The sequence below is a fragment of the Trachinotus anak genome, unplaced genomic scaffold (genome assembly GCF_046630095.1).
Source record: "Trachinotus anak isolate AG129_WGS33_773 ecotype Australia unplaced genomic scaffold, CSIRO_AGI_Tana_v1 ptg000024l, whole genome shotgun sequence".
Taxonomy (NCBI): domain Eukaryota; kingdom Metazoa; phylum Chordata; class Actinopteri; order Carangiformes; family Carangidae; genus Trachinotus; species Trachinotus anak.
This window is the reverse complement of record NW_027273875.1, coordinates 7,235,807-7,257,948: the sequence shown is the minus strand read 5'-3', so window position 1 is coordinate 7,257,948 and position 22,142 is coordinate 7,235,807. Positions and strand designations below refer to the sequence as shown.

Sequence of the window (22,142 nt, the reverse complement as noted above, 5' to 3'; positions counted from 1 at the left end):
TTTCAAACCGTGCAGGAGCAGAGCTGGCATAGAGGACAACTGTGACTTCACTCTGTATATAAAAACTGCAGTGAGTGGTTCATTCGTGATATTGATAGTAATCATAGAGAAATCCATGACCCACCTGAGACACAATAAAGGTAATAACTGTCATATAATCTGAAAAGTTGAAACAATACTGAGTAAGGACTGACACTGTTACACATGGAGTTTCCCAAATGATTTTGAAAGGGTCTCTTTTCAATTTAATTCATATTTATTTGTACAGCACCAAATCATCATATACGTTATCTTAAGGCACTTTACAGGGTAAGGTCGAGACCTTTCTGTATCATAGAGAGAAACCAACAGTTCCCACAAAGAGCAGCACTTGGCGACAGCGGGGAGGAAAAACTCCCGTTTAACATGAAGGAACCTCCGACAGGACCGGGCTCAGAGTGGGTTTAAGAGGAGAAAGAGGGGGTGGGGGGAGGAGAAAGAGAGAGAGAAATAGAGGGGGGGAGTGAGGGAGAGAGGGAGGGAGAGAGAGAGAGAGAGAGAGAGAGAGAGAAGGGGGGGTGGAAGGAGGGAGGGGAATTGGGGGGTGGGAGGTGGAAGAGAGAGGGGGGGTGAGAGAGAGAGAGAGAGAGGGAGAGACCAGTGCATCATGGGAATTCCCCAGCAGTCCAGGTCTACAGCAGCTACAGCTTCACCAGCTAGGTGACCGTCAGACTGAAAGCTTCTCTGGATAAGAGCATCTTCTCTGCAGCTCTGATTCTTTGTTAGTTTGCTGCTGCTGCTGAGGCCAGGGAGGAGTCAGGGAGGGTGATGGTGGCTGATGAGGCTGGACCAGTTCAACCTGAAGAGAAAGGACAATAAGATTAGAAGACGTGTCACCAGCAACAGTGAAAACACAAAAAGTTCAAATGTAACTTTCACTGATTCTGAGATAAATAATCTGGGGTTTCTCTGCTTTTTCAACAGTATTATAATCTTATCTAAGAATACAATATCTAGAGAGCCATTAAGATGACACTGCACACAAAATAATGAAACATAGTGGAGTTAGCACCATGATGCCTCGCCAAGTTACCCTTGTTCATCTGTAGCTGTCCATCATCTCTGTTTCCATCCTTGGTGAATCTTGTTTCTCATCCTGGGGCTGATTCTCATGTCTGCTGTCATTCCTGGTCTCCTCTGGGGTTTTTTAATCACGTGTGGTCTTGGAGTCTCCCAAAGACAACCTTGGATGCAGCTGTCCTTCATCTTGTTTCTCATGCTGGGGTGGTGTCTCATCTCATTTGTCATTTTTGGGATCCTCAAAGTTTTTTTCTTTGTGCGTGTGTGTGTGTGTGTGTGTGCATATCTGTGTGTTTTATAATATTGACCCACAAACAGTCCTGAGTGACATAAAATTAATAAAATTAGTAAAAGATGGCACATCACATCACATCACGTCACTAAACGCCCCATGATGTTAAGTTAATTTTTAACGGGGCGCTTTGCTGGGGGGTGACCCTCCGGCTGTTCAGCAGCTCTCTTGCATCCTCTGCTGCCACGTTGCTTGTTTCTCTCTCTGAGAATGGCTCGCAGGTTCTTCACCCACTTCTCTTCGGGGCCCTTTGAGACCAGTCGGGAACTGGTGTTTGCCTGAAATCTTGAAGGGCGGCTCGTTGTGGAAGGCCTCTCAGGTGTCTGTGTTGTCACAGGGGAACTTGCTGTCTTCAGTCTTCTTAAGATGATCTTGTTCTCATCATCATGCAACACACAAGTCCAGCGTACCTTTTCTGGCACTGGAGGGGGGTGACTTGGGGGAGAGCTTGGGGAGCACCTAGGAGGGCTAGGGGGGCTAGAAGGACCAGGAGACTTAGGAGGGCTAGGAGACTTAGGGGTGCTACAGGATGAACTGGAGGATGAAGCTGAGGAAGGGCTGGGGGAGGAGCAACCCAGGTCCCCACACCCAGGGGGGGACCTGGGTGTGGATCCTGGCAAAGAGCTGCTGGAGACGATTGGCACCCCCCGAAGTATCAGCCTAGGCATGTCAGGCTGGTTGACGTCGGGCACGAGGACAGTACTCCAGGTGTAAAACTGGAGCGGAAACAAAGTCAACCATTAAACCTCAGCTGCTTGTCTCATGAACATCAGCTGCTCCACAATCATGACTTTCTGGAAAACATACTTTATAAATAACATAATACTTTACAAGAGTGACAAGTTTACATTCATATTACATATTAATGCACAAATCATTCCCAACATCAGTATGTTCTTGCTGTGTTTTGAGAATAAAGTGAGAACATTTGGTTTAATATATTTATCTGTAAAATGTGTTTGTATTTATTTAAACTAATGTACATGTTTATGAGGAAGAAAGAAAACAACAGCAACTCATAGCAAGTCATAAATATCTCGAGATCTCCTAAAAATTAAAAACCATTGTACCATGACCTCAAACCTGAAAAGAGTTTTAAGCTTATTTTTGTGATATGTTGTTACTATTTACTCATAAATTAAATGGCTCTTGCTCAAACCTGGTGTAAACTATGCACAGTTATTAGGAATATTTAAGTTTTGTCAAACGCTTGTAAGTTTCATTTAACCAAACAAACTTAATGCAATAAGATGCTTAATATTAATATTAATATTATTAATATTAATTAATATTCCGAGCGTCTCAAAGGTAAAATACACTGAAAAACAACGTGGATTTAAACCAAGACATCTCACCTCTGCCATGCTGGAACAGGTTTAGTCCACTTCAGCTGAAGGTCAGGAAGAAAACAGTGGTCGGTGGAGATCGTCTCCTCCGAGTTATCTTCGAGTGAAAACGTTTCTTGTGTTTTTTTGCCGAATCTGGATTCGTTCGAATGTTCGATTGATGAAGATCGAAGACTAAAGGTTCTGATCATGTCGTCACAAACCTTCATACAATAAATAATATAAGACTCATTTAGACCAACCAGCCTTTAATAAACAGGCTTGTTGGCAGAAAACACCGTTTCAGAAAACATTAAATAATATTTAGTCAAATTAAAAAAAAAAAACAAACAAAAACAAAACAAAAAAACAAAACAAAACACAATCAGTCCACAAATGAAAGTCAACACTGTGTATTTTCCACTGAGAACAGGTGGGATCAGGTTTAATTTGAGGTATGGTGATGCCAAGAAAGCAACAATACATTTTACAGAGAATCAGACAGTTCTGTACTGAACTTCAACACATGTATTTCATACCAACAAGGAGAGATACAATGTTACAATGTTAAAACACAAGTGAGTAAAGGAGTCACATCATCTCATGATCTATGATTAAAATTAATAACTTATATTGCTAAAAAAGAAAGAGTGATTTGTTTTACTGGGGGATGTCACAGATGCACAGTTTACAGTTGTATAGTTCATTTCACACTTTAGTGTTCTATATAATTTATTGTTAAAGAGATTTCAGTCTTCGTGAAATTAGAGAGATTTTTTGAGTCTGGATGCAGGGGTCAACCACCACAAATCCTTTCTCTACTTGTGGGTAACACAGTAACCTGGGTGACGTGATGTTTTGTATATGCTCTATGTTATAAACTTTGCTCATATGTGTCACCATGTGAACACTCACCTAGCCCCTCCAGAGTGTTCAAGGATGAACTGGATGACGTGGGCCTTATCATGCTCCTCTAACACAGACAGGACTAGATATTTAGGCCCAGCTGTCTTCACTGGCATTAACATCACCATCTTAATGAACAGCACCACATCATGGCGGTCACTCCGCTTCACTAATCAAAGTCTGCTCTACTCAAACCAAACCAAACCTGTTTTTTTCCCTTTTTCCTGCTTGTGTTTACTGGCTCACTTGTAGGAGCTGCAGTAACAAAAAGAGGCCACAAGATGATGCTGTTCTTCAGGTAGGTCGTGTCATCTGTGGGCCTCGTCTTACACTCTTTCACATGCACTACTCAATGAGCATTTTGCTAGTTTAACAACCGCCAGAGGTATTGCTTTTATTGTGTAACTGTTGTCCTTGTCTGGTAAAGAAAATATGACTGATTTCTTTATGAAAAAATCCACCCTTCACTTCTCCACACAACTCTGTGCAGTTAGACTACACTGAGATCAGGATGTTAACTGTTCCCTACACTTTCCCCTCAAATTCCTCTGTCAATGACAGTGAACTCGTACTGGAGCAGCAAGCAGAGGAACAAATGCACAATAATAAAAGAACCATCAGTCTACATAGAAAGTAAGAAAACATGTTGAACTACAGCTTCTTCATTGCTTTTTTTGTGTAGTTCCTCAGTTACTGACTTTCATACCATCAGTTACTGCTGTTATTCATTTAGCGTTTTGAGTCCTTTTTCCATCTATTATCAATAGATGTGACATTTGACATATTTCACTTTTTTGCATGTTTGCTGACCTGCTGCAATGACTAAAAACTCACTTACAATTCAAATGGAAGTTCACCAATTAAACACCGTCCATATTATTTATCTGTCTTATTAGGACATTACAGATCCATAAAGTGTTAGTTGTGGCCTGATTTTCTGGCAAAGAAAAGTAAATTAGAGAGAACAAAATGTAGCAGTGAAGAGACAAAAGTGTGTCAAATTCTGAATATCATAGAAAGAAAAGGATAATTGATATGTGGATATTTCTAGTTTACTAATATGGAGACAAGGGACAATAAAGAAAACATCTCTCTGGGGTAACTGAATGATAATTCATGGTATTCTGTCCCTATGGTATCTACAGCATATTAGCGTACCCTGTTGGGTCTCTTCGTCTGTCATCAGTACAACAAAAAATCTCCAGGAAATAAGAATTTGCAGCAGTGAAAAAGCAGCAAATTTCCTTCCATTTTAGCATTTAAAACATTTCTGTTCATGGTGAGATCTCAATCCTAAAATCAAAATAATATCTTTCTTTATGCTGCAAAATCACTCATTGAAAATACCCATGCAGTGCTATAGGATGTATGCAAAGTAGCAAAAGAACTCTCACATTCAAAAATACAAATGTCCTTTTCAAACAGCAGCTAACAACCAAAATTGGACAAATAACACTTGAATGTTGCAGATTTGTCCACTGAAGTAGCAAGCAGAAGAGTAAAGAAGTAAAGCTGATGCAAGATCTGTGGAAACCTACTAAATGCTGCATTTATTTGCTTTTTTATGCTTGAAAGGCACCACTGAGTCATCCAGAGTGCCGTGTGCAATGTTTCTTAACCTGACTGTATGAGAGGTCCTCATACAGTGGTTTCAGAAAATATTCAGACCCCTTCACTTTTTCCACACTTCAATGTTTTGAAGTTTAACATGGATAAACTCAATAAGCCATACTGACAAAGTGGAAACGTGTTTTGAAAAATCAAGTTTCGTATTGGTAATTTATTACGAATCAAAAACTGACATCTCTTATTTACAACAGTATCCAGACCCTAAACTCACCATTGTGAAGAAGCCCCTTTGACTGAATACTCTCTGAAGCCACTGTATGTGTGAACAAAAACATGATGCTCCAAAACACAAGAAAATCAAATACATGACTGGTTGACATCATCTTTTTTTTTTTTTTTTTTTATTAAATTCTTCTCATCTGAACAGCGTCTTTGGTTTTCTAAATACTTTGTTGCAGCAATTATGACAATAGATGTCAAACTTTCTTTTTTTCTGGAATAAGCAAATATTCCCACTATTATTGCTAAGTGCATGACCTTTTTTCTAGCTTAAAGTCCACTTAGGTGCACATGTCAAATTATACAAAAACCTCAGGTTTCTCATATCAACAACAACATCGACAAATAAACAGGGGTAGGACGGGGAGCATTCTTACAGAAACTGTTCATCCACTGGACAAACTGTACAATAACACAAAATCAACAGTGTGTGGTTAGAAAATACAACTCAGAGGACATCAATTTAGAATTAAACATTAAAGAATATGGACTTGTGGGAATGTAATGGGGAATACCATAATATTTAAAAGTTCTTGTGGCACTCCTACAGTATACAAATAATAAATGGGCTGAAGTAGACAAGGAGAAAACCAAATGAAACATATTTCATTATAAAACAAGAGGTGGCTTGAGATCAGAGATTCAAAGTAAGTGTTGAAATGCAACAGGGAGATCAAAATCACAAAAATGCACAATTCAATCTTAACAAAAAACAGTTTAACAAACAATAATTACAAAAATGTTTAACAAACAAACATATTCCTTGTCTGTATTGATTATTTCTTTAAATGTGAAATGGGGGTGAGAGAGGAGTTGACAATGATATCATAAGAGCCATTCCTATGATTTGGCTCCAGATGAGAGCGTGTTTTTAGGTTCACTGCCTACACACAGTCCCATGTTTGTCCTGTGAGACGGACATGCATGTACAGCATGTGTGGGGCATTTGTGTGTGTTGCATACTTTAGTCAGGGATAAACAGAGCGACACACAGAGGTTACCGAGTTCTGCGACGGATGCATATGTTTGGCCTGCGTGTGGCCACAAAGCCGTGTTTGCAGAAGCACTTGTACGAGCCGGCGGTGTTAACACAGCGAGCGTTCTTGCATGGACTGACCCGAGCTCCGGGTTCTGCACACTCATCAATGTCTGGAAAAAAAAAAAAATCACAAGCACTCTTCAATGGCTGTAAAAAAGGAAATTAACCATTGCTCAATACACAGACTTATCAGTCTGTGCATGTAGCACTACTGGCTCCTGTATATTGCTTTATATATGATAAACGATAAATAAGTAAAACTGGCAAATACAAACCTATACAGCGGGTGCGGGAGTGGTCCAGCCTAAAGCCTGTGTTACATTCACACATGGTGCCTAAGTAGGAGCGGACACAGCGGCCGTTTGCACAGCTACATTCATCTGAATCCTCCTCTGAGCTGTCACCTGTGGTGGACAAACAGGCAGAGGAAAAGAAAAAATGTTGGATGCTAAGAAATAAGTAAATAAGTTTCAGTTGGGAGCAAATGTCTGACATATGACTGTATAATAACAACAACAAATGCTGCATGGTTCTACCTGGGTTGTAGTTGGCAAAAGCAGCCAGGAAATCCTGCTCCCCATCAGACTCAGTCTCCAGATGCATCTCACACAGACGACTGAACATCTCTGAACACAAAGAATAAACATGTTTGCAGTTCGAGAGAAAAGTAAACTAGTGGTCAGCAGTCACAGTTGAGAGGGCCAGTCGGGACTCCAGTTTGCTCACCTGAGTTTCTGGGTGGACAGGTGTTACACTCGGGCCCCCAGCCACGGCCATAGTGACAGCAGCACTCTGAGTAGGTCACCACAATGCCGTTTCTCGGCTCGCTGCAGATCAAGCCTTCATCAACTTGAAGGAAACACACGTCCTTGTGGGCTGCAGTGCGATCTGGTTAAAAACGGAGGATAAAAAACAGACATAAAGTGTAAACTGTAGTTAAAGGTAAAATATAAGTTTAGACACTATCAGATTGACATTAGGTTCTTTCATTTGCATATAGTACAGCAAACCACATTCAGACAGTCCTGATTAATATCATGCTTCCAAAGTAAAAGAGTGTTATGCAAACCAGTGGAGAAAATCCACACACAGTTTTTACACTGCATATACACTTCATTTCAGGTGTATACAGCATGTGAAACTGGAATTTCTGATATTTGTAATAATAAAACCTTAAAACATATTATGTATTTGGCTTGGAAGGAAATCGTGCTTCATGCTGTCTGTGAAACTATGGATGTTGGGCACGTGTTAAAATATCTCAATAGCTGTTACATGTAGAGGTTATGAAAACCACTTGAATATTCTTCAGTGAAATCACCAGTAATCACATAAACTGTACCCATACATTTATTCTCTGTGTATGCTTGCTGGGGGTAACAGAGGTCAGGAGCCTATCACAGTATCCAGGAGCCAAAGAGCAGAAATAATACGGTACCTGTATAGCTTACAGTAGCGATACATTATATTCCCTCTGTAAGTAATAGATACAGAAAAAGAACTAATAATATGGAGATCTAGTCATGGCATATGGAAGCCAATGTGCTTTAAAATATTCATTTATTACAACCATTAGAATCTATAGACAAACGATCAACTTGCCAAACTCCTATAAAAACAATGTGATATATACAAATGAAAACCAGTTTTACAATGCTGTCATTTAAGTCATGTCATATCCATAAGATTTCATTGTATAGTAAATGTATGTAGAGTATGTGTATGTATTCATATGTGCAGTGTATGTAGCAACCTGATAAGAATTATCAGAACTGACAGGTTGATCATCTGAAATCCCTGTAGCCTTCCTGTTTCCAGTGACTCATGAATTGCTGTAAGATGATGATGAGATGAGATGTAAATGTGGATGTAGCTATAGATAGATTTCTGCAGAGCTACTATGGGCAGAATTATCAAAAGTCTGTTTTCCCGTTACCACTCTTTCATGCACTGTGCTGACTAGTAAAGCATGGCTGCAGTTTGCAGTGCTGTTGACATAAAAGTGGATCCATGTGTTGCAGTCACAATGAAGATGTACAGCTCAGCTGGTCGTAAGCTTCCTTATTTTCTACAATTGTGAAAATCAAGTATAATAGTGTTTAATGTCATTTTTTGTCTGCTGGTTACAATGTATGATGAGATCAACAGTCCTGCAGTGTTAATTACAGACATTGAACCAGACATATACAAGGCATTACTCTGTGAAAATGGCAGTCAGCTGGCAGTGAAAACATTAAAGTACTGAGAGTCATATCTTACATGAAAAATTATCACTAGTGAGTTCAGGCCCTTCTCTACTAAATGAGCTGTTCTCAAATGGTGACTGCCTTTTCTCTACTAGAACAAATCAATTTTATATTCTATATAACATAAGCAAAAGATAAACAAATAGTTTCTGAAAAAACAAAACATGCAGAAAAAATGCTAAAAGAATTCACTTTTTCTCTTAACTCTTCTCTGAACATACTCTGATATTGTTTATGTGTGTATTTTATAATAACTACAAAGTGGTATCTCTCCATGAATGGGAAACTGTCTCTATAAAGTGGGTAAGAGGGGAAATGGTAGAACACAAAGCCAGTACAGGCCAGATGGGACACAAACTGGGAGGAATTACAAAAGAGCAACATGAGTGGCAGATGTGGAGGTAAGCCAGAACTCATTTTGACTGGTCAGGCTCAGGTGAGCTGACGCTGATTTTACCCACCGTCATAGACGCACTGTTTCAGCGCTGCACTGAAGGTGAGGGGAGGGTCGCAAAAACAGTGAAAGGAGCCGGGCGTGTTCTCACACCTCCCATTCTTACAGTACGAGGGGTCCTGGCACTCATTCACATCTGCAAAGGGCACCACAGACACTGGTTACAGTATGAACATCTGCTTGGGGCCAGCTCTTATTGACAGGTGGTGGACACAGTAACAAAAGTGTTTGTGCAAATTAATTCATGTTCAATACAATAGTCCTGAAATAAATACTGCTTTTGTGAAGTTCAGCTTTAGCTGGGACTGTATCACAGGTGTTGAATAAACTCTGTGGTAACTGTTGAGGTTGTATCCTGTCGTGTTTTTGCTCTACACTGTATTATATTCTCATGAATCAGCCTTAAAAAGTAGCAGATAGTTGAATAAACACCATTCTGACACAATCTCAAAAAAACCTGAAACTTTTAAACTTCAGATGCAGCATTTATTGCATTGATATTGTATTGGCTTGGATAATAATGTACAGTAGTTACTGTTATTGTGTCCATCACCTTTATATCCCATTTGCTTTCTGTTTAGGCTTCTACCATTATGTTGCATGCAACTCATTTCCTAAAACTAATGAGAAACTCAACTTTTGTCATGCATCGTACTGCAGCTGGTCTCTAGTTAACATGCAACCACACTGCGTTACATGCAAAAAGGCTGCAGGGGAAAAACAGGAAGCTTGGTTGCAGCAACACAATCTTTATCTGTCAAGATGTTTGCAGGCAGTTTGCAGAGAAAATGAATGATAATGCCATGTCGGCTGCTGTGGGCTGTGACATAAAACAGCTGGTGGATTCGTGGATAAGGATTATATCTTTGTGGGGGAGTGAAATTCAATAGACTGATAGGGGACCTTGGCTCAGGTTTGCTGTTATAGGTTTCTGCTATAGGTTTCTGCTCTTCACTTCATAGCCTCACTAAAAACAGTCTGTTAGGAATGTGTGTACAATGATCTTACTTATAGTAGGTATTTAGCAGCCATGTTCATAATCAAGATCTACTGGTTTTCCAACTCTTCTGTATGTCAAACTGTTCCAACCCAGTCAGAGGCCTAGGCCAGTACAGGACACAGCTGTATTCACATTCATTCAGTCCCTCAAGCTTGTAATCCAGTCATCACCAAACCCTTTCTCTAACAGGTCAAAGCATGTACCAAAGTAAGCTGGTTCTAGGATAATCAGTGTCCAACCATCCTTCAATTTTCTTGTCATTTATCCATGTTGTAGTTGCTGTGGTAACAGGCATCCATACTTCCTATTCTGAAGAACCAAGGAATTATCCCAAACTAACAGATCAGATTAGAGATGTTGTCTGACAGCTTTTCCCCATCTTCATCTCTTCCTCTTCAGATTTCCAAGTGCTCAGACCACTTTAAGCGGCTCCTGTCAGCTCTGGAGAAATCCCATTTTGCCTGCTTGTATCCAAACATGAGTCACTATACAAACTCATATAAAAAGATTCAAAGTCAAAATTCACGAACTCTTGGCATTTTACTTCTGTCTTACACATCTCAGCAAGCTTCAGTATCTAAATTATTACAGCCAATAGCTGTGTCCCAATTCAGGGGCTGCATACTTTGCCAAGGTTAAACTGAAATAAGATGGTCTGGTCTATGGAGGATTTCTTATTCATGCTCGGTCACTGTTTGCTTTGTGGAGTTTGCAATATACTCTTGGATTCATTGGGATTCATCAGTGGTCCACAATGAATCTTGGGACAGGTTGGGCTGCAAAGGATCCACCTGATGGATCCTTCATTGCCTGGGAAACGAAGGATGCATTTCTTGGCCTCATTGAAGGAGCCATACGAAATGGGACAGCCTTTTTGTGCCGCTGTGACACAATCAACCTTCAAATGCAGCTTTCGAGTTATGCACTGTCACGTTGTCTCTTTTGTGGGACAGAACCACAGTCTTAACATTGAGGTACTCATCTTTATCACAACTGTTTCAAGCACTGCTGCAAACTACTTTAGTAAACATTGGAGGTCAGGGACAATAAGGACAAAATCATCTCTGCTCAGCTGTGTCCATAACTATGACAAACAAAAGAGCTGACAAAGACACACTTGTTGAAGAACAACTTGAAGAGGGAACAAAGGGAACAAAAGTGTACCACACAGCACTTCAAACAAAATAGTTCTGGTAACACAGTCATAGCATTGCCACCTGAAAGTCATTCTTCATAGCCATTCTATTGTTGCAGCCTTGCTTTCTTTAATCAGGGAGCAATTTAGGTGCATGTCCCTAACATCTGGCCATGACGAGGAAAATGTCCATTCCAAGTTTAACACAGTTTCCTCTCCACCCTGACTCAATGACTGGGCCAACCATGTCTGTCTGGTATCTGATACAGCTCAGCATGACCAGCTGACAGTCCAGTTCTCTTTTCATCCTCACAACCAGAACACCGGCTCCAGTTTTTATGAAGCAACAACAACAATAACCACTCCTTTGTTCCAACATGGCATTTGGCCAACAACACCTCACCACATGGATTCAGAGGGCTACACCATTCCTCTGTACCACACCTGTCAAGGTATCATCCATCATCCACCAGGAGGAACCCAGCTGTGCTGCAGGCATATCCATGTTCTTTCCCTGTACAGTCCCTGAGGGGAGAGACCAACCCTAACAAGAAGTTTAGCTACAGAACTAGAGCCAGTGCTTTGTGTGGAAGTTACATCTAGTTACACTCAGCTTCACGTACCACTGAGGTGCCTGAAGCTTTAGAAATCACTGCCACAAAACCCTTTACACAGTATGTAATTTAGAACAAAGTAACCGTTCTCAATCAACTGTGGGTGTAAATATAGATTTCTCCTAGACAGTTAAGTAATTTTTTCAACTGCTCACAACTAATGCACCAGCAATCCAGGCAGCAATGATAGTAAATTTCAATTATTATTTATATTAGCTAATAGAATATGTAGGCCGTAATAAATCCTCAGCTACTCAGTGTGAGGGTATAAATAGGATATTTTAACATCACTATTTCATCCTATACATTTACTAAAGCTAAAATAAAGATGAGGACTGGACTGCATAAACAAGCAAGATATCACAAATGTTTATTTGTCCATTCACTATCTGTAACTTAAATTCATGTTCTCAACTGGTACCTTAGCGCAGAAATGTATTTATTGATTTATTTATTTACTCTGACTTTGTGCAGCTCAGGATGACCATAATACTTCCTGCAACATTATCATCCAGCATCACTGTTTGTAGAAATATATGAGATATGGTTGTTCCTCTGTATTGTACCCCCTTAACAATGTCAATTATGGACTGATATAACAAGATCACAAAGACCCTCTTCAGCCACTTAAAATGTAGAAAATGACTCAAAGGTTAGTAGATTCCTGAGCCTTCGTTGGCAAGTGCACACAGCTAACACTATGATTTATTTGTCGTGCTTGTTGTTCGTCGTAAGCCTCCCACTGCAGAGGGGCTGCACTCACCAGCCTGTTCCTCAGGAGTCACACAACTGTTACGGTCAGTGGCCAGGGTCCAGGGCGGAGAGCAGAGGCAGTAATATGACCCTGGAGTGTCCACACAATGCCCATTCTTACAGTTGGCTGGGTCCTCACACTCATTCACATCTGTGCAAGAGAAAGGTCAAGGTCAGTGTTCAGGAGAATTCCTCAAGTACCAAAATGCGTAAATGGGAGAAGATACTAGTTTACTCACCTGCTACTGTCGCCATCACACACTTCTTCTTGTTGGAGTCTGGAGTCCAGGGCCGCTTACAGTTACAGTAGAAGGACCCTTCAGTGTTGATGCACTGACCATTAGTACACAGAGACTCGTCGTGGCATTCGTTCACATCTGGGGAAGACCATGCAACCATAAAGAGAAACATGAATTTGTTATCAAGCATTTAAAAAATGATCTGCCTTAAAATGCAAACAAAAAACTTTTATGGCATTTTTCGGGAGAAAAAAACCTTTGAAGTGTCATTCTATGGCGTGTATCGAATCATTTACCAATGCACTCGAGAAGGTTGCTGTCGTAGTAGAATCCCCGTTGGCAGTAGCACTCGTAGCCTGGCAGCGTGTTCTCACAGCGACCCTTCTTGCAGATTTCATCAGCAAACAAAGAACACTCATCGATATCTGCAGAAGAGGAGGGAATAATCTGTTCTCAGTAACAGACTAACAGCTGATGAGGCCATAGGGGGTTAATTCAAGTGTTACTGTGATCATTTTAATGTTATCACAGAATGGACATTTGGGTGCAAATACAGGAATATTTTAGCACTGTGTAGCCCTGGTGTGTGTTAATATGGTGACCCAAGTAACATAATACGTACCATGGAAGGCAGGCAGGCTGTACTGGAGTCCTTCTTCATAGTAGAGACCTTGCCCATTTGGACACAGGAAGTGGAACTCAGCTGGGTAAAGAAGGACGAGTTTAATAAACGGTAAATAAAATATAGATACAGTATATGACTACAATAATGTTGGGTGACAAATGCATGTAGTTAGCATTGATGAACCCAACATAAATTACATTCCCTATAATGGTGTCAGCACAAATGTTCGCAGTCTTACAATGAGAAACAATCATTCCAGCCATTCAACACAACATATTCAAAACACTGAGCTTCAGGGCCATCAGTAAACTACTCTATGACTTGAACGTGAATTTACTTGCATGTGTGCATACTACAATGTACATGTACCTGATTGGGAGACAGGACAGGGATAGATCTCACAGTGGTCTCCCCATCCCACGCCAATGGAGCAGCAGCACTCCTGCTTGGTGACATTGGTGGCCAGGACGCTGTCGCAGAACACAGTGTCGTCGAGGTTCAGGTAGCACTCCTTCTTCTCATCTGTCAGCACTCGAACTGCTGCAGGAGCAAACGTGGTGAATGTAAGGGGGGCAGAGGATTTGATGTATAAATCAAATGACTGGATGTTAAATGGGTTCACCAAAGTGGCCTTTCTTTTGATTTACTGCTTTCAAATTTGGGATTGGTTCATACAGAACAGCAGGATCTTTTAGGCCTTCAGATTTGGTTTGGGTTTGAACTGAAATGTTGTGGGTTTGGGACAGGCAGCGATCAAATGTTCTAGAGTAAGCAAAGGGGAATCAGAGCAGTCTTACCCTCACAGCTGTGTTTGTCCTCTGAGAGGACATAACCGTGATTGCAGGCACACACATATGAGCCGGGTCTGTTCTCACAAGAGCCGTAGGGCTGGCAGAGACTTCTGTCTGCAGCACATTCATCAATGTCTGAAAGGGAAATCACACAGGATTTGGTTCAATCCAAACACCATCTGAGTTGCAGACAAATAGATTTTGTTATTTTTTTTAACAACTTGAATTTTTTTCTGAGTAAAGTAAAAAAAAAGCCCATGTAGTGTCCATCGCAGTGTACACTCCTTTTGACTTAAAATCCCACAATGCAATTACTCATCTGGTGAGAGGTGTCTAGATGACACCCGTCAGTAATGAGTATTTACCCTGACTTCATTCAATTTATTGCTGAACTTTGTAAACTTTGTAAAGAGTCTTGACCAGTAACATCTCTCAAAAGAGATAAGAGATGTAAGGTAAATATGTTGACATCTTAAAGCTGAGGATAAAAAATAAAGACACTGTAAATAAAACAAACATATCTGTTACTAGTTACTGGCTAAATGCCACACTGTGCCCTGTTTTCTGATCATGGTCTGACCTTAAATATTGGAAGAGACTGACCTTGGCATCTCCTGCCTCCAACCAGTGTGTAGCCTTTCTGGCACTCACAGTGGTATGAGCCCATACTGTTGATACAGTGGCCCCTCTGACAGTTTGATGGCCTCTCACACTCGTTGATATCTGAAGGGAAGGGAATAAAACACAATGTAGGAATGTGATGCATGTGATGAGTAGTCTTGGAATTTAAAAAAAAAAAAAAGAACTAATGAACAAAACAAAACTGAATGAAGTTAGACTTTGTTTTGACACACCGATTAGTTATCAAGTGACAATAATAGGCAATAATAAGGTGCTAAATAATTGCATATTGGTTTGTTGAATAATTCATGCCTTCACAGTGGCTGCCTTCCTGTGTGCGCTGGTATCCCGGGTAGCACTGACACTGGAAGGAGCCTTCTGTGTTGATGCAGAGGCCATTAGCACACAGCCTGACATCCTCACACTCATCAATGTCTGTTTGGGAGAAAGAAAAAATAAAACAACCTGTGTGAATCTGTAAAACACCACTTCTTTAGCGACTAAGGATTCATTACATATTCAGCACCAAACGGCCATCAAATCACTCAACTGCATTATAAGCAGCTTAGTCCACATACTGTCATGTAAACGTTAGTTAAGCATTACTTACCACTGCACCCTTTGCTGTCTGCAGATGGAAGGAAGCCTTCGTTGCAGAGGCAGCGGTAAGTACCAGGGAGGTTCTCACAGCGCCCGTTAGGACAGATGCCCGGCTTCTGACACTCATTAATGTCTGGTGAAACATGAGGGACGGATCAATCAATTGCTATTATCATTATTATTATCATTAGCATTAGCATTAGCATTATACAGAACAGATTCACAATACTGAAATTATTAAATAATTTCCATAATACTTTCCATGGGTTGGCTGACACTGATACTAATATCTTTACATCATTATCGTACAACTACGTTATGTCTCTAACATGTATTATGCAATATTTATTTTGATGTAACATTTAAACAAGTTAGCTCAAGCTGATTGTCCTGATGCAAAACCATATTTTTAAGACATTACGCCCAGTGCTGATAAAATGACTGAATTATCACAAACTATACTAATGAGCCTATTTTCCATTTTGGGCCTGTGCTGCTGAGTGGCTATGGAGGAGTCACTGCTCACTGTGATTGATGTCCATTTTTCACAGTTCTGAATTTATTGCACATGAACAGCAAGATAACTCCAGTGGGAGTGATATAACTGTAAACTCCCTTTACTGAAGGTGGGAATACTTTACTGGTAATAATTTGGTAATGACCCACTGGCAGTGTTGCACTCACCATAGCAGGTGCCAGCTCGGGCCTCGTGACCAGGCAAGCAAGGAACACACTCATAGGAGCCTGGTGTGTTCTCACACTGCTCATTGGGGCAGGTGTCAGGACTCAAACACTCGTTTATGTCTGGAACGAAGGAGAATAAATTTTACATACCTGTGTTCGGATCGCCACAAGTATTCACGCACACACATGCAAAGCACAGACACAAGCATATTATAGTGTCACACACATAATAAGTGTTTTGTAAGTGGAAAACCTGGGCAGTAATAACCATAAAGTCATAATAACCAGCGTCTGTGTACCTTCACAGGCTGGATGACGGTGTGACTTGCTCCTAAACCCGCTGTGACATTCACATTTATAGGAACCGGGAAGGTTCACACACTGGCCTCCGATACCACAGATGTCTTGCTTAGAGCATTCATTCACATCTGCAAAACAGTAAGAATAATGTCAATGCAGGAGCTGAAAACTTAAAGAAAAAAACATTTCAGCAAGGAATTCACTCAACCTAACTTACCTACGCACTTAAGTCTCCCATGCTGCACCATGTGTTTATAGCCCTGACGACAGTGGCATTTGTAGCTTCCTTCTACATTGATGCAAAGGCCTCTGCCGTGGCCACATGGCTCTGACTCACATTCATTATCATCTGGACAGCAGGAGGGAAGAGAAAGGTACAATAAGTACACATGATGGAACCAGTGTTGAACATTACACACAGACAACAGAGGGTCACAGAGCTCAGAGGACACAGAGCTCTGATTCCAGGAAGCGTTTTTCATCACTTAACATCATTCCTTTAGCGACAGTCACAACCTCTTACTTACAACCCGATCCCTTCACATACACCTTCACCTCGACAGAAGTATAAAAGCATAATTAATGAAAACTATATTTTTGGCTCAGTATTGTGGGGATTTTTAGAGACATTAATTTTAACCTATCAAATTAAAGTCAGTGCAGTGAAGTTCACAGCTTTAGCACAAATGTATTTTATGCCTTCTTTTAATAAACCCATCAATTAAACATGTCTTGAATGTGCAAATCTTAAAATCAAAATCAAATTCTTTTTAAATGAACTTCAGAAAGGGGTACTCCAGCTATTTAGTATTGTATAAAACTGAGGGACTTAAAAGAGATAAATTAAGACATGAGATCCTTTGGATCCTACATTTCCCATGATGCAACTTGATAGCATATTCCATTAGACCTTCCCTGAGTGAATCTTTCAAACTCCAAGCTCTCAGTTAGCATTGCAGGCTTTCTGTTACAAACTTTTAACCTTTGACAAACTCCCTTCAGAGTCAGACTCCACATTATACAGCTGTTTTGGCAGGCTGAGTAACACTCCTCATGACGAGCAGACTGACCTCCACGTGTAAAATCCTTTATTAAAGCTAGATGGTAGTACAGTTGAATAGGAGACACTTGATTTAGAAAGCTTAAAAAGCTTTAATATCACATAATCACTTTAAATTGTAATTATTATAAATTACACATTTATAGTGCGAACCAATAAAAGCTGTAATTATCTTTCTAGTTACAATTTCACATGTGAATTGGCCTAAACAGTCACAACACAAACATGACACAGACGAGGTTGAGGTTAGATAAAAACCAGAAACAGCTCAGAACTTGATGAAAAATCTTTTCATTCATCATTCTTGTCATTGATCTATCTTTGATTCAGGAAACAAACTACACAGAGAGTGATTAGATCCAGAGATAATAATTTAAAAGGTGATCAATTTTAAGCTACATAATTGGTCATCTATCTATGAGAGGGAAGAGTTTGCGTGAAATAAACATAAAAAACACAACAGTTTCCTGGAATCAGAGTGATTTGTGTTTGGTGGAGGACACGCATGCATAAGAAACTTCATGAGAAATTTCTTGTGAGTATCCATCACCGTCCCATCCCTGCTCCTCCTCTAACCACCGTCTCTACCATCGTCTCTTACCCTCACAGATGTTCCTCTGCGGGTTCAGATGGTAGCCAGGGTGACAGTGACAGATGTGGCCGTTCAGGCTGTTCTCACACTCTCCATGACCACAAATGTTCCTGCTTAGCCTACATTCATCTGTCTCTGCTTCAAGGAGGGAACACAGAGTGGACCAGCATCATATATATACATGCATATATATAGATACATAGATGTATATGTGTATTTCTATTATCATATAATATATATAAAGGTGATAATATCCATGCTATACCTAAGTTCCTCTATCTTTGGCCATGTTCACACTATTCAAGTTTTTAAACTACCTCTGACATTTTCACATGAAAGCCAATGACAGGTGTGAATCAGACATACAGAGAGGCTGTATTGGCTTTCTTCAGGAGTACTTTCTAATAATCATAAATGCACACACATGACAGGTGTTACTGACCAGAATCAGCCTGAGAAAGCTGTAGAAGAAAAAAAAAAAAAAAGCAGCAATGCTTTCCATTGCTCCTATTGACAGACTGGTTTGTGATTATGGTCAGTGCTTCTTACTGAAAGTTTTTTTTTCTTTTTACATGGAAATCACATAACCTACTTTTAAATGCCAGCGCATAATGTAGTTATGGCAGCACTTGAACACTGTGACCATGGCTTTAAGACTGGTTCATGCTTCATGGTTGAATGCACACGACATCCAAAGTTTCCAAAAGCATCAGATAACTATTTAAGAAGAATGTGTCTGAGGAGATTTTCATTTTCATTTCCATTATTATTTCCAGAAACATGGATTGTCTCAGTGTAAAATAACTTACGTGCATAAATTAAGTCTATTACATGGAGAAAGTCAACATGTCATTCTTGAGAGATGGACTCAAAGCTCACCACAACATCTTCTCTTACTGAGGAATGTGGAGAGCTGGAATTTCCAGTTTTGAGGCACATGAAGCATGAACCAGAATAGGTGTTTGAGTCATACTGAGGTTTGCAGGGAACTCACGGAAGACTTTTGTCTGTGTTTCGAAGGGGTCATTTTCTGGGGGCATTCGGATGATTGTCGGAGGGGTGGGTTTAGCAACTGTGGATCCAACAGAAGACAGATGAAGTGTACCGACTTCAGGAGGAAATATGACATGTTGAACTAGTCCTGGTATTTTTCTTGTCACCACACATGGGGAACTTTTCTCTAAACTTGTCTATCAATCATGTTGCAACCCCCCCCCCCCCCAACTCTGACAGCTGAAGTACATTAGGCACCAGTAGCAAACAAATCTTCACTTGCGTTTCAACATGTTCTATCACTGGAGTTGCGGAGCATACATCTGACTGGTTATATTGGAGGCGTGTTTACCAGGCACACGAGGACTGCTGGTGCTGGTGGGAGCCTGCACAGGGGTCGTCGTCTCTGGTGGCCTCTCCTGATTGAAAGTTAATCGGATCTTACAACAACTAAAATTAACCAGGTATTTTATCATTGCATTGAAAACAGGAGTAAGGTCTTACCGGCCGCTTGGGCTCTGAAAGGAAAAGAGATGGAGGGGTATTACAGGTGTGAATTCACATGAGCTGCACAAAGGACTGGCAAGCAGAAAAATGTTTGATGCCTTGGAGAAATCTTGAGTTTCAACAGTTTTTGACTCACCCTCCTTGTCAGTCTTGCGGGGGAAGATGATGGGAGGGAAGGCCACGGTCTCTCTAATATTCTGGAGAAAGTAGCCTTTCCCAGCAGGGCAGATCTTACTGAAGGCCACTGAACACCGCATGGAGAAAGGAGGATTTTAAAGTTACTTTATATCACCTTGTTAAAATACATACAGAAGTGCAACATTTCAGTTATTGAAAATCCTTGGGGCATTTTTTCAGCCTGTAACTGCTCATCTCAGTCTCTGTCCACTCACCTGTGCCCACCTGAGGACATCTTTCACAGTTACGGCCCCAGGCTTTGCCCACCGTGCAGCAGCACATCTCCTGGGTGAGGTGGGTCGGCAGTGCGTGCTCGCAGCCCCTGGCCTCGGACGCTATCAGGAAGCACTGAGCCTGCTCAGCTGGAGACTCTGACAGAGGAGACAAAAGGGTTTCATCTGGGAATGATCTAACTGGACGGAACAGATGGGAATCCCATTTTCAAACAAACATTTAATGTCACTCAAGTGAAAGTTCTGTGAAAAGAAGGGAGGAGAGAAAAGCCAGAAAGAGCTGTTATTCACCAACGCATCGATTCCTGTCCAGCACCAGACCGGCCTTGCAAGAACATTTGAAGCTGCCCAGTGTGTTCAGACAGTCTCCGTTCTGACAGACGCCCTGCATGGAGCACTCGTTGATATCTTCAAGGTCGGGAGGTGGGGTGTAAAAATGAAAAGGTTATTTTGATATACTGTCAAGGATGATATCTATTCAGAAAGCAAGTGCTTTATTACATAATTAAGTACATAAACACTGATGGAGGATAGAAATGACCCCCCAGACTGAGCTTCTAGCTCTGATTTGTTCTTGTTAAAAGCTACATTCTGCCTGTGTTACCTTGACAGTGAGTGCTGTTGAATCTTTTATAGCCTTGTGGACAGGTAGAGCCGTAGTCTTCCACAATTGTCTGTTTGACTGATGCATCTGAGGGAAGAGACGACATGGTAAAGCACAGAGGGAACTGTATGACAAAAGCATGAGAGAAATCCTGTTTATGGAGCAAGAGGAGCTGCAGATGGATGATACAAACCAAAATTAAAGTGTAAAACCCCTTCCCGAAAATCTACATGTAGTAGACAATAGAGTTTCAGCCCCTGCAAGCAGTTAGTCTGTATAGAGTGAAGAATGATCATATAAACTTTACAGGATCTTTAGCTAGTATATTTAAATATCCACAGGATCTGTTCCTGACTCCACTGCTTATTCTTTGGAAAACTACTTCCAGGGCTTTTCACGAGTACCACCAAGTCTGACACCAGGAGTGTTTTCAAGGAAAGAGTGTGAACATTTATGCAATTCCCCATTTATAAGAGTCATTCATTTGAGACTAAAGACACACAACAAACACAGATACCTTGGAAAAAGATCAGTGAGACAAAAGGTGACCAGGAGGAGGCTATGATGGCAGGTTTGTCTCCCTGCCTTTGATAAACAAATTTTTTTTTTAAAAGCCTGTACGGGGCTGAAAAAACACAATGCTGTAAAACTACTTAAAACAGACAAATGCTTCTAAAACTGACAAAACCACACTGTATGATGTAAATGTGTCAAACAATTTCTTTTACATGTATATTATTATTTTTAGTCTAAAAACAACACACTCAGCTTTATTACATACTGTCACATCAGAGGCAGTACCATATGTTTGGCAGTGATGTTACAGTGTGGGAGCGATTGTTGCTACTGTAGCCAATTCTGACAAGCAAAGGTTTGACATTTTAAGAAATACAGTACGTTTATTTGCTCGCTGCTGGAGTTAGATGACAAGATTTATACCCCTGTGTGTTCACTGTAAATCTACAGCCAGCTGGAGGTTAGCTTAGCCTAGCATTAAAAACTGGAAACCAGAGAAAGTTCACCTACCACCCCCCTAAAGCTCACTAATTTACACGTTATAGCTTGTTTGCTGAGTCAACTCTCCACCGGAAAGCAAATAAGCGCATTTCCCAAAATGTCAAACCTTTAACACTTCACCTTTTCTACCGACAGTTTTTCTTTTTTTATGAGGCTTTTGATGAAGAGTAGCCTGTCACAGAATAAATTGAAAAAGTCTTTCATGAGGTTTTAACTCATAACAATGCATTTTCCTCCCCCCTAAAGGAGCCTTGAACATCTAACATAGAAGAATGTCCAATTTTCCATGAGGGAGTACAAACATGTATGGCAGTTTTATTAGAGAGCTGTGGGAAGACTGCACTCACACAAACATTTAGAAAGTGCAGTGAAAAAAGGGGGCAAGTGCACAGCTTATTTTTTTGCCATTTTCATTAAAAAAAGAGGAG

The 22,142-nt window shown here is 40.6% G+C and overlaps 2 protein-coding genes across 5 annotated transcripts in view; both read right to left on the bottom strand.

Moving 5' to 3' along the window:
• Positions 1-147: 147 nt before the first annotated feature.
• Positions 148-4,324, bottom strand: LOC139607698 (uncharacterized). The gene is made up of 3 exons (XM_071460814.1): positions 2,707-4,324; positions 1,073-2,067; positions 148-838 (listed from the first exon to the last, which is right to left on the bottom strand). The coding sequence occupies exons 1-2, from the start codon at positions 2,713-2,715 to the stop codon at positions 1,462-1,464; spliced, it is 615 nt and encodes a 204-aa protein (XP_071316915.1). The 5' UTR covers positions 2,716-4,324; the 3' UTR covers positions 148-838; positions 1,073-1,461.
• Positions 4,325-5,342: 1,018 nt separating this feature from the next.
• The window catches only part of ltbp3 (latent transforming growth factor beta binding protein 3), a 33,664-nt gene continuing 16,864 nt past the window's right edge, over positions 5,343-22,142 (bottom strand). The window contains exons 5-29 of one of the 4 annotated variants that reach the window (XM_071460811.1): positions 20,698-20,784; positions 20,385-20,501; positions 20,076-20,231; positions 19,820-19,927; positions 19,681-19,694; positions 19,529-19,595; positions 19,178-19,255; positions 18,193-18,318; positions 16,749-16,880; positions 16,531-16,659; positions 16,232-16,351; positions 15,558-15,680; positions 15,260-15,382; positions 14,930-15,049; positions 14,333-14,461; positions 13,905-14,075; positions 13,533-13,613; positions 13,207-13,335; positions 12,911-13,048; positions 12,682-12,822; positions 9,177-9,305; positions 7,196-7,357; positions 7,006-7,095; positions 6,745-6,873; positions 5,343-6,579 (exon numbers count right to left, since the gene is read on the bottom strand). In XM_071460811.1, coding sequence (XP_071316912.1) covers positions 6,428-6,579; positions 6,745-6,873; positions 7,006-7,095; positions 7,196-7,357; positions 9,177-9,305; positions 12,682-12,822; positions 12,911-13,048; positions 13,207-13,335; positions 13,533-13,613; positions 13,905-14,075; positions 14,333-14,461; positions 14,930-15,049; positions 15,260-15,382; positions 15,558-15,680; positions 16,232-16,351; positions 16,531-16,659; positions 16,749-16,880; positions 18,193-18,318; positions 19,178-19,255; positions 19,529-19,595; positions 19,681-19,694; positions 19,820-19,927; positions 20,076-20,231; positions 20,385-20,501; positions 20,698-20,784 — 2,951 coding nt within the window. In that variant the 3' untranslated portion in view covers positions 5,343-6,427. Of the gene's footprint in view, positions 6,580-6,744; positions 6,874-7,005; positions 7,096-7,195; positions 7,358-9,176; positions 9,306-12,681; positions 12,823-12,910; positions 13,049-13,206; positions 13,336-13,532; positions 13,614-13,904; positions 14,076-14,332; positions 14,462-14,929; positions 15,050-15,259; positions 15,383-15,557; positions 15,681-16,231; positions 16,352-16,530; positions 16,660-16,748; positions 16,881-18,192; positions 18,322-19,177; positions 19,256-19,528; positions 19,596-19,680; positions 19,695-19,819; positions 19,928-20,075; positions 20,232-20,384; positions 20,502-20,697; positions 20,785-22,142 lie in introns of all 4 variants that reach the window. The other 3 variants (XM_071460810.1, XM_071460812.1, XM_071460813.1) reach the window with 3 other exon arrangements.